At 34.7% G+C, this 12846-nt stretch overlaps 1 protein-coding gene across 2 annotated transcripts in view; it reads right to left on the bottom strand.

Annotated features, from left to right (window-relative positions):
* LOC123554920 (tumor necrosis factor ligand superfamily member 10-like) overlaps positions 1 to 7073 on the bottom strand; it is a 47256-nt gene extending 40183 nt beyond the window's left edge. The window contains exons 1-2 of one of the 2 annotated variants that reach the window (XM_045345353.2): positions 6882 to 7073; positions 5301 to 5771 (exon numbers count right to left, since the gene is read on the bottom strand). In XM_045345353.2, the coding sequence (XP_045201288.2) occupies positions 5301 to 5738 (438 nt within the window). In that variant the 5' untranslated portion in view covers positions 5739 to 5771; positions 6882 to 7073. Of the gene's footprint in view, positions 1 to 5300; positions 5772 to 6501; positions 6642 to 6881 lie in introns of those variants that run through there. The other variant, XM_045345350.2, reaches the window with a different exon arrangement.
* Positions 7074 to 12846: the final 5773 nt, after the last annotated feature.

Genomic DNA, 12846 nt, shown 5'->3' with positions numbered 1-12846 from the left:
ATAATATTTTTATTACTGTCATCATTAACAACAAATGTATCAGTGTGTTAGCATTTAGTATATCATCATCATCATCATATTTTTATAACTGTCATCATTAACAACAAATGTACCAGTGTGTTAGCATCTAGTATATCATCATCTTCATCGTCATCATCATAATATTTTTTATTACTGTCATCATTAACAACAAATGTATCAGTGTGTTAGCATTTAGTATATCATCATCATCATAATATTTTTATTACTGTCATCATTAACAACAAATGTACCAGTATGTTAGCATTTAGTATATCATCAGCATCATCTTCATCATCATCATATTTTTATTACTGTCATCATTAACAACAAATGTACCAGTGTGTTAGCATTTAGTATATCATCAACATCATCTTCATCATCATCATATTTTTATTACTGTCATCATTAACAACAAATGTACCAGTGTGTTAGCATTTAGTATATCATCAGCATCATCGTCATCATCATAATACTTTTATTACTGTCATCATTAACAACAAATGTACCAGTATGTTAGCATTTAGTATATCATCAGCATCATCGTCATCATCATCATATTTTTATTACTGTCATCATTAACAACAAATGTACCAGTGTGTTAGCATTTAGTATATCATCAACATCATCTTCATCATCATCATATTTTTATTACTGTCATCATTAACAACAAATGTACCAGTGTGTTAGCATTTAGTATATCATCAGCATCATCGTCATCATCATAATATTCTTATTACTGTCATCATTAACAACAAATGTACCAGTATGTTAGCATTTAGTATATCATCAGCATCATCGTCATCATCATCATATTTTTATTACTGTCATCATTAACAACAAATGTACCAGTATGTTAGCATTTAGTATATCATCAACATCATCTTCATCATCATCATATTTCTATTACTGTCATCGTTAACAACAAATGTACCAGTGTGTTAGCATTTAGTATATCATCATCATCATCATCATATTTTTATTACTGTCATCATTAACAACAAATGTACCAGTGTGTTAGCATTTAGTATCGTAGTTCTTCACCGCCATTTTCAACAACACCACAACTTTGCTCTTTTCCCAAGTGGACGCTGGATGTTTACAAAGAATCATGACTAATTCCAATTTTGTTGACTAACCTTGATTTAGATGACACCCAGAGGTCAAGCATTGTGTTTTTGACCCTTACTAAGTTCATTTGTTAAGGATGTTGACAATTTGAGAGCACTTGATTTGAATGGTCTTTAAGTATTATATCACGCATACATGACTTGTTTGCGGTTTTTCCGTCCATTTTTAAACAATCGCACGAGAATGTCCGACAGTGAAACTTCGTGTTCGTTTTTACTTGCAACAGTTTTTCGTGGAAATCGTTTTATGCATTGTTAACTGTCACACTGGGTTTGTCGAACGAAAAAAAAAGATATTATAAAGCACGTGTAAGACTGTGTCTGTCGAAAATAATTTTACTGAGGAATCGAAGTTACATGGCCAGACTCCGAAAGAAAATGTCTCCATTCTAAATGTCAGAATGAAAATTGTCTCTTTTTCACAAGTTAAACATACGGATTTAACCTTTAGCCTGCTGGCGGCAAGTGATTCTGACTTTGCGACCAGTGTAGATCATGATCAGCCTGCACATCAGTGCAGTCTGATCATGATCTTCACTGTTCGCCATTCAGTCAAGCACCCCTTTTAACAGTTAATGGTACTGTCCAAACTGAAAGACAGACAAGTTCATTCTATAATTTTAGCAGGGTTAGGGTTAAACAGACGGATTTAATACGTATCATGAGATCAGACTCACTTAATACTTTACCTTAGGTATATTCTAAAATTACTTTTTATAGAAATATTACGAAAATGTAACCACTATAAAATATAACTTTCCGCCCAAAATCTTCTAAATATAAAAATAATAATGTTATATCAAAGTCGGGGTCGAAATACCCAAAAGATGACAATGAAGGCTTTATTATAGTCATAAAAACTGTAATGTGATTCTCTTAACATACATATATCTCAAATATATAAAGATATTAAGAAATGAATAAAACCTTTGTCACCTACGCCATACATACTAGAAAATGACTAAAATGTTGGTATTTCGGATTCCGATAATACCTTAAGTCCGTCCAACAGACTAAGTGCCATTGTATAGATATGTTTTCGAAGTGGAAATGTATACAACAATAGTATATACATATATTTGGACAATGGATAGGTACTGAATTAAAATTTTAATTAAATCTTTTGTTCAGGCAGAGGTTGAACAGATAAGTCAGGTAGATTGTTGATAATGTTAGACTTAACCATGTAAACTTGTTTTCAAAAACACTTTCGGTCAGTGGTTGAATTAAGACGAACTAAAATAAATAAACGTACATAGTAACCGTAGAAAAAAAAAAGTAACCCAGTTCTGTTTTCAGTAGTTAGATTTCTGTGATATTTGAAAACAGTATCACATGCCTTTAAAGGGTGCAAAAATAACACGTTTGGCTGTCATTTCAGAGGTCCAGAATCCCATCACAGCCAAGATACTGGAATTTCCTGAGAAGCTCTTAAATGTCTCCCCCAGCACACGTTCTTCCAAGGAAAAATGGCTTCTGACATGTACTAGTATATCGATGCAGTAACAAAGAGTAAGATTACCTATTAAAACAACCCACCCCTTTAGCTCAATAGGGAGATCGCAGATCTACGGATCACGGAGTCGCGAGTTCGGGCCCCGGGCGGACCCTGTGTTCTCCGTGACGATTTGATCGAGCCTGAAATCATTCGTCCTCCACCTCTGATTCATGCGGAGAAGTTGGCAGTTACTTGCGGAGAACAGGTTTGTACTGGTACAGAATCCAGAAACACTGGTTAAGTTAACTGTCGTTACATAATTGAAAAGTCTGTTGAAAAACGGCGTTAACCCCCACCCCACCCCAAAAACAATCTATTAAAAAGACCTTGCTGGGAATACCGTTCGGGAACCGTTTGAATAGTATCGAGCCGAAGTCTCACTCTTCATTATAAATATACAAATTTTCGGAACCATCAAATTAAGCTCAAACTTTGATTGCAGATATTGATGTAATTTCAGTACGGATTAAATACGGATTTTATACGAGACTTTGACGCCGTATTAATGGGGGTATTTATGTTATCACGCATGCTCTTTTTTCAAATCAAAACCGCCTTATGAACTTGTAGGAACATCATAAAACCAATCTAAAATTTTATTGACTTCAATAAGTTTTATCTACCTGAAGTTAATTACAAAATCTTGACATTTTAATGAGAAAAGCTGGAATGGGACCGGATGCATTTTTACTGATGCATGCGCGTAAATGTATTTTATTACTTTCATGTTGTAATATACGTTCTTTCAAGAGAAAAGAAAGGTAAAACTTTCTTGAAATCGTTTGCAAACTTAAATATTCTAGAAAGTTCGATCAATTTACTTATAAATAAGGTTCTGGGCAGTCATTCGAGGCGCTAGTGTGGTTCGCACACGAAACCTTTGCTGGAACCGCCCGGCAGACTCTCCTGTATATATACAACCGGTACATCCAAAAAGTGAACAAAAGATATTAATGAAAGATTAGTATTACACACATAAAAGTGTTATGATTTAGCGTTATAACCTGTTGCTGAGTCATTTCTCAATTTTCGTCATTATATTTAACTTAATAGAGAAAATTTCCGACTTTTTGAGAAAATTCATTTTGATGGAATACCGCCGTTATTGATTGCGGAACTTTTGATTAATAACCATGAAAACGTTTTAAACTTAAAACAATACCGAGACGATTCATCAACGAAACAGTGCTGTAATTAGCTACCGCCGTTTTTCCCAAAATTTCCCCCAAAATACGGTCGGGGATGGAAACTATAGTTAATGAACGAGTAGGTTTATGACACTGTAACTCTTTCGTACTGTGAAATATTCATTTACTGTTCAATCTTTAAAATGAAAAAAAAAGAAGAAAAGAAAAGGGAAGAATTATGTCCCCTCAGAGCACAGTTACTGTACATTTTTCTCTGAGAGTAGTTTGCGTTTCGAGGATTATGACAATACGGCAAGTCTCTTGAAGTTTTGATCTATACAAATTAAAATAAAGGACAAAGAATCAATGTTCATATATACGGTACTGTATTTTAATGCTTTAAAAGGATAAAACATAATGGTATCTTGCGTTTAGTATACATATTTAATGTTTATCTATTTCTTTCTATAAGTACCCGATGACTCGAATCGCTTGTTTGCAATTGAACATTGTTAAATGGCATATTGACAAACATTGCCTGATCAAAACATTAATATCTACAGTGGTGCGTTGAATAAACAATAGGAAAAATTCTTATTAATATTTCTTATTTGAATGCCATAACTTATTTAAGCCACGTCACGATAAAAGGTCCGGGATTCAATTAGAGTACTGGGAAGCGAACACAGTTCAAAACAAACTTTATTACTAGTTCAAAACTATAAAGATATTAAAATTTGAAATAATATCACTGATGTGATTTTGTGTGTAGTGGTTCTGATAACTTATCAAACTTAATATTTTCCTCAAATGAAAAAAAAAGCACAATTTCCCGGTTATATATACCAACATTAAATATCCTGAGAGTTTATTTATCAATTTACGGACAAAATATGTTGCCTTATTTTTCAATTTGCGGACAAAATATGTTTCCTCATCACGTCTTCGATATTTATAAAAATATGTATACAGAAAACCGAGTGCTTGTATTACCAGACAAACGTTCGAAGAACCAAGTCAAATATTTCTGGGAGAAAACGGACAACCCGATGATTGATGAATAAAGTACGTGTAAAAACACGATGAAATATTCAGAAAACTCTCTCCACGTTCACTGATAGATGTGCATTGTCTTATAAATGGAAGAAATGTGTTTGAAATTGTTCTCTTTGAAGTGTCAGAATCTATTTGAACATTCATATAACAAAATTGCAGACATATAGATTAATATGGGGGGAAGAGAGGAATCTCATAATGTGCGCTAATTCATAACGTGCGCTAATTGTATCAACATGTATCCCGTGAGGTGGTTCGTCTGCGATTCTGTGTTGCTTCTTTTCTAATTAAAGATACCTAGGGTTTCATTAAGCAGTCCATCATTAAACGTTAGGTGGCTGAGCCTTATGGCTTGGGAAATGAACTAAAAACTTTTCTAACTCTAAGTCTACTATATCTTTAAAAGCAAAGAGTACATGTATTTCTGAATCATATATTTGTAGGTACTTGAAATAATGAAAAAACACTTACCATCTGAAGTAATTTGAGTAACTGTGCTGGTGTTTCTACACAACATTCCTCATCGTTTCTGCCATTAACTCCAGGTTTTCGCACAAAATAATCCAACATTTGATCTTCTTCAACACTAGGACCTAAACGCACTTCATTGCATAACAAACACAATTCCTCCTTTTCTAAAACTTTGTTCATCTGAGCACCAATTTTGGGGGGATGATCGTGATTTTCAATGTCCCATTTGAGATTCGCGAATAAAACGGAAAATGTGATGACGAGAATAACAAAAGTTAAGGCTAAAAGAGCTGCCAAACCGATCATGTATCTCTTCAACTGGCGAATTTGTCTTTTAATCCCCATTTGAGAATCCGCGTGTAGATTGTTCATTTTTCCATTATTACTCCCGCTACCATTCTTAATAAAAGCCTTTCCTTCCTTTTCCTGATCCGTCATCTTGCTTTTGTTGAAAAACGACACAAAATATTCCTGTAAAAATTAGAGCTAAATATATACCATAAATGATGTTTGTTTCAATTAAGTGACAATCAACAGCGGATGCTATAAATAAACCCACGCGCTGTTAGAAAACACAAGTATTCAGCATCTGAAGCTCTCACTGTCAATCAACTACATGTATCACACAGCTGAGATGTGTATTTAACCTATTTTTTTCCTTCCGCCGCGTAACGTTTAACCAAATAACGAACTTGGAACTAATCCGTTTTTACTTAATCCTATCTAGACATGTCTCGACCTTTTAATAGAATGAAATTCCACCTATACAAAATATAAGTAACGTTTTACGATATGCATTATACATAAACGTAACCTCCCATAGCACCGTAGTGTATTGAATAGCCGGTATTTTGCCATGTGACTCCATTAACCAATCAGAACACCAGCACTCGCTATTTACAAAAAGATTTTTCCGATATTCGTTAATGTAAAGGCGTGCTGTAATATTACAGATTTGTCATGAATTAATAATCGTAGATTAAATTAATATTTATAATAGTAAGGAAGGTTCTAAACAGAATGCCTTTAACACAAAATAAGATTAATTGTAACTTTGTTTTTTTTTAGAATTGCAAAAAAATAAACGTACATGTAAAGAAATCCTTTATTACTACTACTACTATTATTTCTATCATTATTATTATGATTATTATTATTGTTATCGTTAAAAGATAAGATAGGCACTTTAAAAGTTAAATACCTGTATACTTTAACCGAAATATCAATTTTACTCTCTCCGTTAAACAAACATAAGTTAATAGATACCATTCAAACTTCTGGTTTGATAAACTGTAACTTAATGAACGATTTAACAATGGAATAAATCACAACTGGGATTTCCTAGGTTTAAGAATAGAAAAGTTGAAATCATTGATATTGCGACAGTATTTCAAACGTTATAAATAAACTATACCTATATATACCACTTATTATGTAGGTATTAAAACATGCCTATGAATTTCGAATCATTACTTGAAGTTTATAATCAAAGTCACGAGTTGTATTGCATTAATGAATCCTTTTTTATATTCTAAGATCTCCTTAACAGAGAATAAACGTTCAAAATACTCTTTTAAATACCTATACAACTTTCGTTTCTTCACTTGAGTTAGATGTATATCACATAAAGATATTTAATTACACGTTAATCCATATTTTGTCTTCATAAAGTCGCATAATCATTTGTATATGAAATATTATTTTGTATCATAAATCCACCGTCCAGCCACTAAAATGGTCATTGTCATTTGACCAGGGGCGAAATATAGCTGGTTTAGGTGAAAATATTTTATATTTATGTTGGTCATATTTTACGACACATTTTTCCTCACATAACGTATAGGCAAGTATCAGTTTTCAGCGGAAATCGCTTGATACGTGAAACTTTTGATGTTTTTTGTTGACTATAGATTTTATGCAAATTATTCTGGTAAGATTTAGTCACCTTGTCGTTAATTTATGCACATTTCGATCTCAAGTTTGTACATATTTGTGGGCTTACATTTAATGGTACAAAGTGAATGTATATGTTCGCTGTAAGGTCAATATAGGTAATTGAATTTTAATATAAAATGTAAACATACATCGATCAATATTGGTTTGATTTGAAAATTTATTTTTGAACAGAAGGCTGTCAGTAATTAGCCTCAAACTTTTGTCACTGTCAAAACTTGCCAAATTCTAAAGCACCTACTTAAACAAATATTTCGTCATATTGATTGAATGGCAAAAATGTATTCTTTCAGCTGAGGGGTGCAGTTGTAGAAAATCTTGTACGTAGGTGTATATGGAAGAGGAATCAAATATTCCTCGGTAGCTCCCGTCTCCAAGAGCACTACTGACAACCTAGCCAAACAGAAAGAACTGACCCTGTGCCGGTAAGGTATACAGCCGGTTGCTTGTGTCTGGGGTTGGTTTCATCTATCAAAGATATCAACTCGACTAACATGAGAACGTTCTAATTGGGAGTTTGTTGGTTGACAGGTATTTCAAATCAGTTATTCTGTGAAAGATCGCCCGGTGAGCTCTGAGGTAATGCTAGTTCGATCCCCGAGCGAGGCTTTAAAATATCCCTGCCACGATTTCACAGAACGGCATGTCTTAAGTCTTTCAGAACCCAACTCTGATTCATGTTGGGGAGAATATTAAGGGCTGAACGTAAAACTGACCTAAGTGATAAAATATTATGCTCACTCCTCGATACGTCAATCTATATTAACTAACTGGCAGAGCTTGGGAGACAACCTGACTCCGATATGTGGAATCTTGTTACATGTAGTGAAAAGATACGTAATGAATACCTTCATTTCCTTTTTTAACTTATGCAAATTTACTTAAGTAATTTGATAATGAACGGTTTCTTTAACAGATAATGCCCAGACACCCCGCGGTGTGCGAAGTCCATACTTTTAACTAGATTGAAAATATTTCTTTTAATTATATTGAACACTTTCAATCTAAAGTGAAAAAAAAAAAGTTTTCCCCATTACTGATAAGTGTGGTTACTTATGTGTGTCGTAATCATATAAACCGTTTTACCGTTATAGCGCCACGGGGTTTAAGTATTTATGTAAATCACACTTGTATGTTTTATATCCGAATACACCACGATAAGACGCACTTAATCACGCTTTGATGACTAGATAAAAAGATTGAATGCCTTTTAGCTAACATTCATTGTGAACACAAAATGGACTGATTCGATTAATTATACTGATACTTTTATGCTAATCATTTAAAATTTCAAACAGTTGTGTCTCATTTTCTCCCAACAAAGTTTATTTTTTTAAGCTTCTTTTTCTCGCTCTCTCATCTTTATCATATTTTATCATATCGGCTTTAGTTAACCTTTAGCCTGCTGCCGGCAAATGATTTTGCCTTTGCGACCAGTGCAGACCAAGATCAGCCTGCACATCCGTGCAGTCTGATCATGGTCTGCACTGTTCGCTATTCAGTCAGTAAATTTTCAGTAAATACCCCTTGGAATAATAAATGGTATTGCCCAAATTGAATGATGGACCAGTCCATTTTAGAAATTTAGCAGGGTAAGGGTTAAGGGTAGACAACGTCTGAATGGTTTTCCGATCAAGCAGAGAAAACATTCTATAGTTACTTCCCATTATAACGCTATGAATAATGTGTGTCTGCATTATGGTTGCTACGTATTCTTCTTAACTCTAGTCATCTCAAAGAACCATAGAAAAGTCCTGAAAACAAGTCCAGGTTGGTCCCCAATGATCTTGAGTAGTCATACGGCCAAGTTCAGTCGTGCAGAGGTTTTCCGGTCAAGTTTAAAACCCTGGCGGCGATCAAACTGGTCGTAGTTGGTCTTAGGTACCTAGGAGTCTTGCGTGATCTCACGTTGTCTGGAACAGGTCTTGTGGGAAAACTACTAGAATTTAAAACTTATATCTTTAGACCGCGAGGTAGATAAAAAGTGTTAAGCGAATTATTTGTCACGGGAACAAAATAGAATTTAATGAGATAAGAATAAGACAGCTACTTCATGAGAAAATTATTAGAGTTTATAAATGAAAAATATTCCCTAATTTCAAATCAACAAATATCATACATGTATAAACTATTTACAACAGGGTTCATATGAATTTTAATTACATGTTGATAAAAACCAAAGATAAGACTTTATTCTTTACTTATCAAGTTTTTGAGTTTCAGGTTACTTTAAGGGCAGGTATAATCTTTGCCTTTTCAATGCTTTATTTGTTTACATGAGTGTATATTTAAACTTTAAAGCAAATAACTTAAAACGTTCTATTCGGACGCATGTATAAAGATTTACAATACTCCTAACGTTATCTATAAAGGTGTCTGTATATACATGAATGTGCATGAGCCTCCATATAATAACAATAATTAGAGCATTTGAGCCGCACCATGAGAAAACCAACATAGTGCGTTTGCGACCAGCATAGATCCAGACCAGCTTGCGCATCCGTGCAGTCTGATCAGGATCTATGCTCTTTGCTAACGGTTTCTCTAATTGCAATATGCTTTGAAAGCGAACAGCATGGATCGAGGCTGGTCTGGATCCATGCTGGTCGCAAACGCACTATTTTGGTTTTCTCATGGCGCGGCTCGTTTGTGAACGTGGAGACCCCCTTTAGCCAGTTTTAAATTCGACACCAGAAAGACAGACTGTAATTATTTAAGATGTCAGAAATCAGTAGGGTATTATATTCTATTTTTAAGATTCATATTGAAATCTGAACTTCAAAAAATTGAAAAAGTTATCATTGTAAATCTCAAAAGAGTATTTTTATAATCGGGGTATAAACTTTTCACTTGTAATATTGATAACTTTACATTCACTGTCCTATAGCTATCGCAAATGATTCGCTTAATTCCAAAATTATACAGTTTTAAAAATTCAAACGCAATTCTTTTTAAAAACAAAACTTCTACGTTTCCCGTTGAAAAATAAAAACATTGACAGGTAACCTTAGTACAGCTTTACTTTAAGAGACAAAGCAATTGAAGTTCAACCACATGATATAATGAGTAAAAAAAAAAAGACGCACTTCTGACAACGTCCACCTATTACGATGCTACTCTAGTATGGTTTGTTAGTAGAATAACTGAGGTACCACGAAACAATAAAAGTTATCACATGCAATTTCAACATCATTTTGTATGTATCAAAACACCGCTTACCACTAGAATTCGTTGTAACTTTCTGAGGCTTCCGTGGCCTGGTTTTGGCCGCTGGCTCTAAATCACTTACCTCTCGCCGCTATGGGTTCGAATCCGGCTTACGGAAGGTCGATGGTTCTATCTGGGCACCCGCTCGTGCCTGAAGGCACTATGGCGAGCTTCCTCCACCATCAAAATATTGAAATTCACCATATGACCTCTATTAACTTGTGTCGGTGTGACTTTTTACCTAATTAAAGAAAAACCTGTACGTATCAGATATGCGGAAGATATGACAAAAAGGAAAGCAAACAGACAGGCAGACATGCAAGAACATCGCGCATTTCAGGAATGTTTGAAAGTGAAAAAAAAACCGCATTGTTTAGAGCAAATAATATTTCAATCAAAGATACAATCTTTGTAGAGGTAGTTAGATGATCCAGACAGAAACATCTTTTTCTTCTACAGGTTTTGCACTCGTCCATAATTATGGGAGAAATTTCACATAGGCATCATAGCTTATGTTTCAGTGTAAAGTCATAGTTATGACAAAATGTATTTTATTTAACATGGACTTTAGAAAAACTTGTAGGAACTAGTGTTACCTGCGCTCGTTGTCGATTTCCTAATCTCCTAGACAATATCTTCGACATACGGAATATGCAGACATCCGGCAGATTCCGCCCACAACTGAATTCGAGGCCAAGACTACGATGTAACACTGCAGTTCTGCGCCAGTCGGACAATATATACCGCGTTTACTAATGAAAGGCAAATTATTTCCCTTTTTCAAACTGTAACTATCTGTTCATATCTCTTCTTGAACATTTTTTCTTTGTATGAAGGTGTCTTTTCGGGCAGCAAGTAACCTGCTCTCAGGTTTGCCCATATCACCGAATGACATTTATCAGGATGTTCGCGTCTTTGTATACAATCTGCACGTGCATTTGACGACACTGTTTGATACTGTGAACCGGATATTCCTCTGGCCTTAGCACATGCAAAAAAAGTGAAAAAGAAATAGCCACTTGTGTAAAGTGTCTCAATGATTTGTTCACGAGCGTTAACGTCGACGTAAATTACATTTATCTTCAAAGTTTGTTGAAAAGCACCCTGTAAATTTTCGCTATCATCTGGAAAATCCATTTAAAGCAATAACATGTTTGTGGAGGGCACATTAGTTATCAAGTTTTTAAGGACATTGTTGACAATTTGAGGACAGCACTTAATACCTACACTCGAATTTATATTAAAATCAAGATATGTGATAAACCGACAATCCCTACCGGTGTTGAAATTAAAATGTCGCCTATAAGTTGACAACGAAGACGGGTATGTGGAATTTTCAATAAATGAATGATGGAATTACATGAGTATTAAGCTGTGCTCGATTAAGACCTTACAACATTCATGGTGTAAGGAACATTGTACGTTCGATATATTACAGACTGAATATATGATTAATTGAAAGTATTTGTCTTCTTTTTTCTTCTTTTTCTTCTGCTGTTGTTGTTGTTTTGGGATGGGTTCATGGATTCTGTACCAAACCTGTTCTCCGCCAACTTCCCCACATGAATCAGAAGTTGAGGACGAATGATTTCAGACACAATGCCTTTTATAGAATAGTTACGGAGAACATACGCCCCGCCATGGGGATCGAACTCACAACCCCGACATCCGTAGATCTGCGCTCGCCCTATCGAGCTAATCGGGCGGGCTATTTTGTGTGGTTTAAGGGTGATTTAGGGTGGTTTTGGTGATGGTTCAAGCTGGTATTACAGAACAATACCTTTTGTTGTTGTTGTTGTTGTTGTTTTTCAGCAGAATTTCAATTTTACTAGTATAACGGTGAATAACACTGTACTAGTACTTATCTGTTCTCTACATGTAACTGTCAACTTCTCCACTCGAATCGGAGGTGACCATCGAAAGAATGTTCGGCAGATTAAGAAAGAAACAAGCATTTTATTTTTGAGAAATACTACGATACATGGTGGTGTCTCATTTATGGGCTGGTGTGGATGCTTATACAGATGGATACAGATGGGCTTAAACACGAGACTTTTGGATTGAACAGCTAATAAGTCTTGATTTTTGGGTTTGTACATAAACTAAACAATACTGACATTTTATCTTTGTTAAAACCCACTCTACGGAGTAGAAATTTACGTTGAAAGTCGCTAACTACGAACAATGCATACGGATCTCAAGTACTACATTTGTAAAGCAAACTAGAGACTAATAGTCCCCGAACAAGGAGTCTCACTTTTATATTCAATGAATGTTGATATTCAATGAATGTTGACTTTCGGACCAGAGGTCCATTTGACTAGGAGGTCTTTGGAAAACTGAATGGACACCACAAATAATTGCCAACCCTTTGCAAATAGTAACA

The sequence above is a fragment of the Mercenaria mercenaria genome, chromosome 7 (assembly GCF_021730395.1).
Source record: "Mercenaria mercenaria strain notata chromosome 7, MADL_Memer_1, whole genome shotgun sequence".
NCBI classification, from domain to species: Eukaryota; Metazoa; Mollusca; class Bivalvia; order Venerida; family Veneridae; genus Mercenaria; species Mercenaria mercenaria.
Note: the sequence above shows the minus strand (reverse complement) of the source record. Positions and strands in the feature narration are given on the sequence as shown.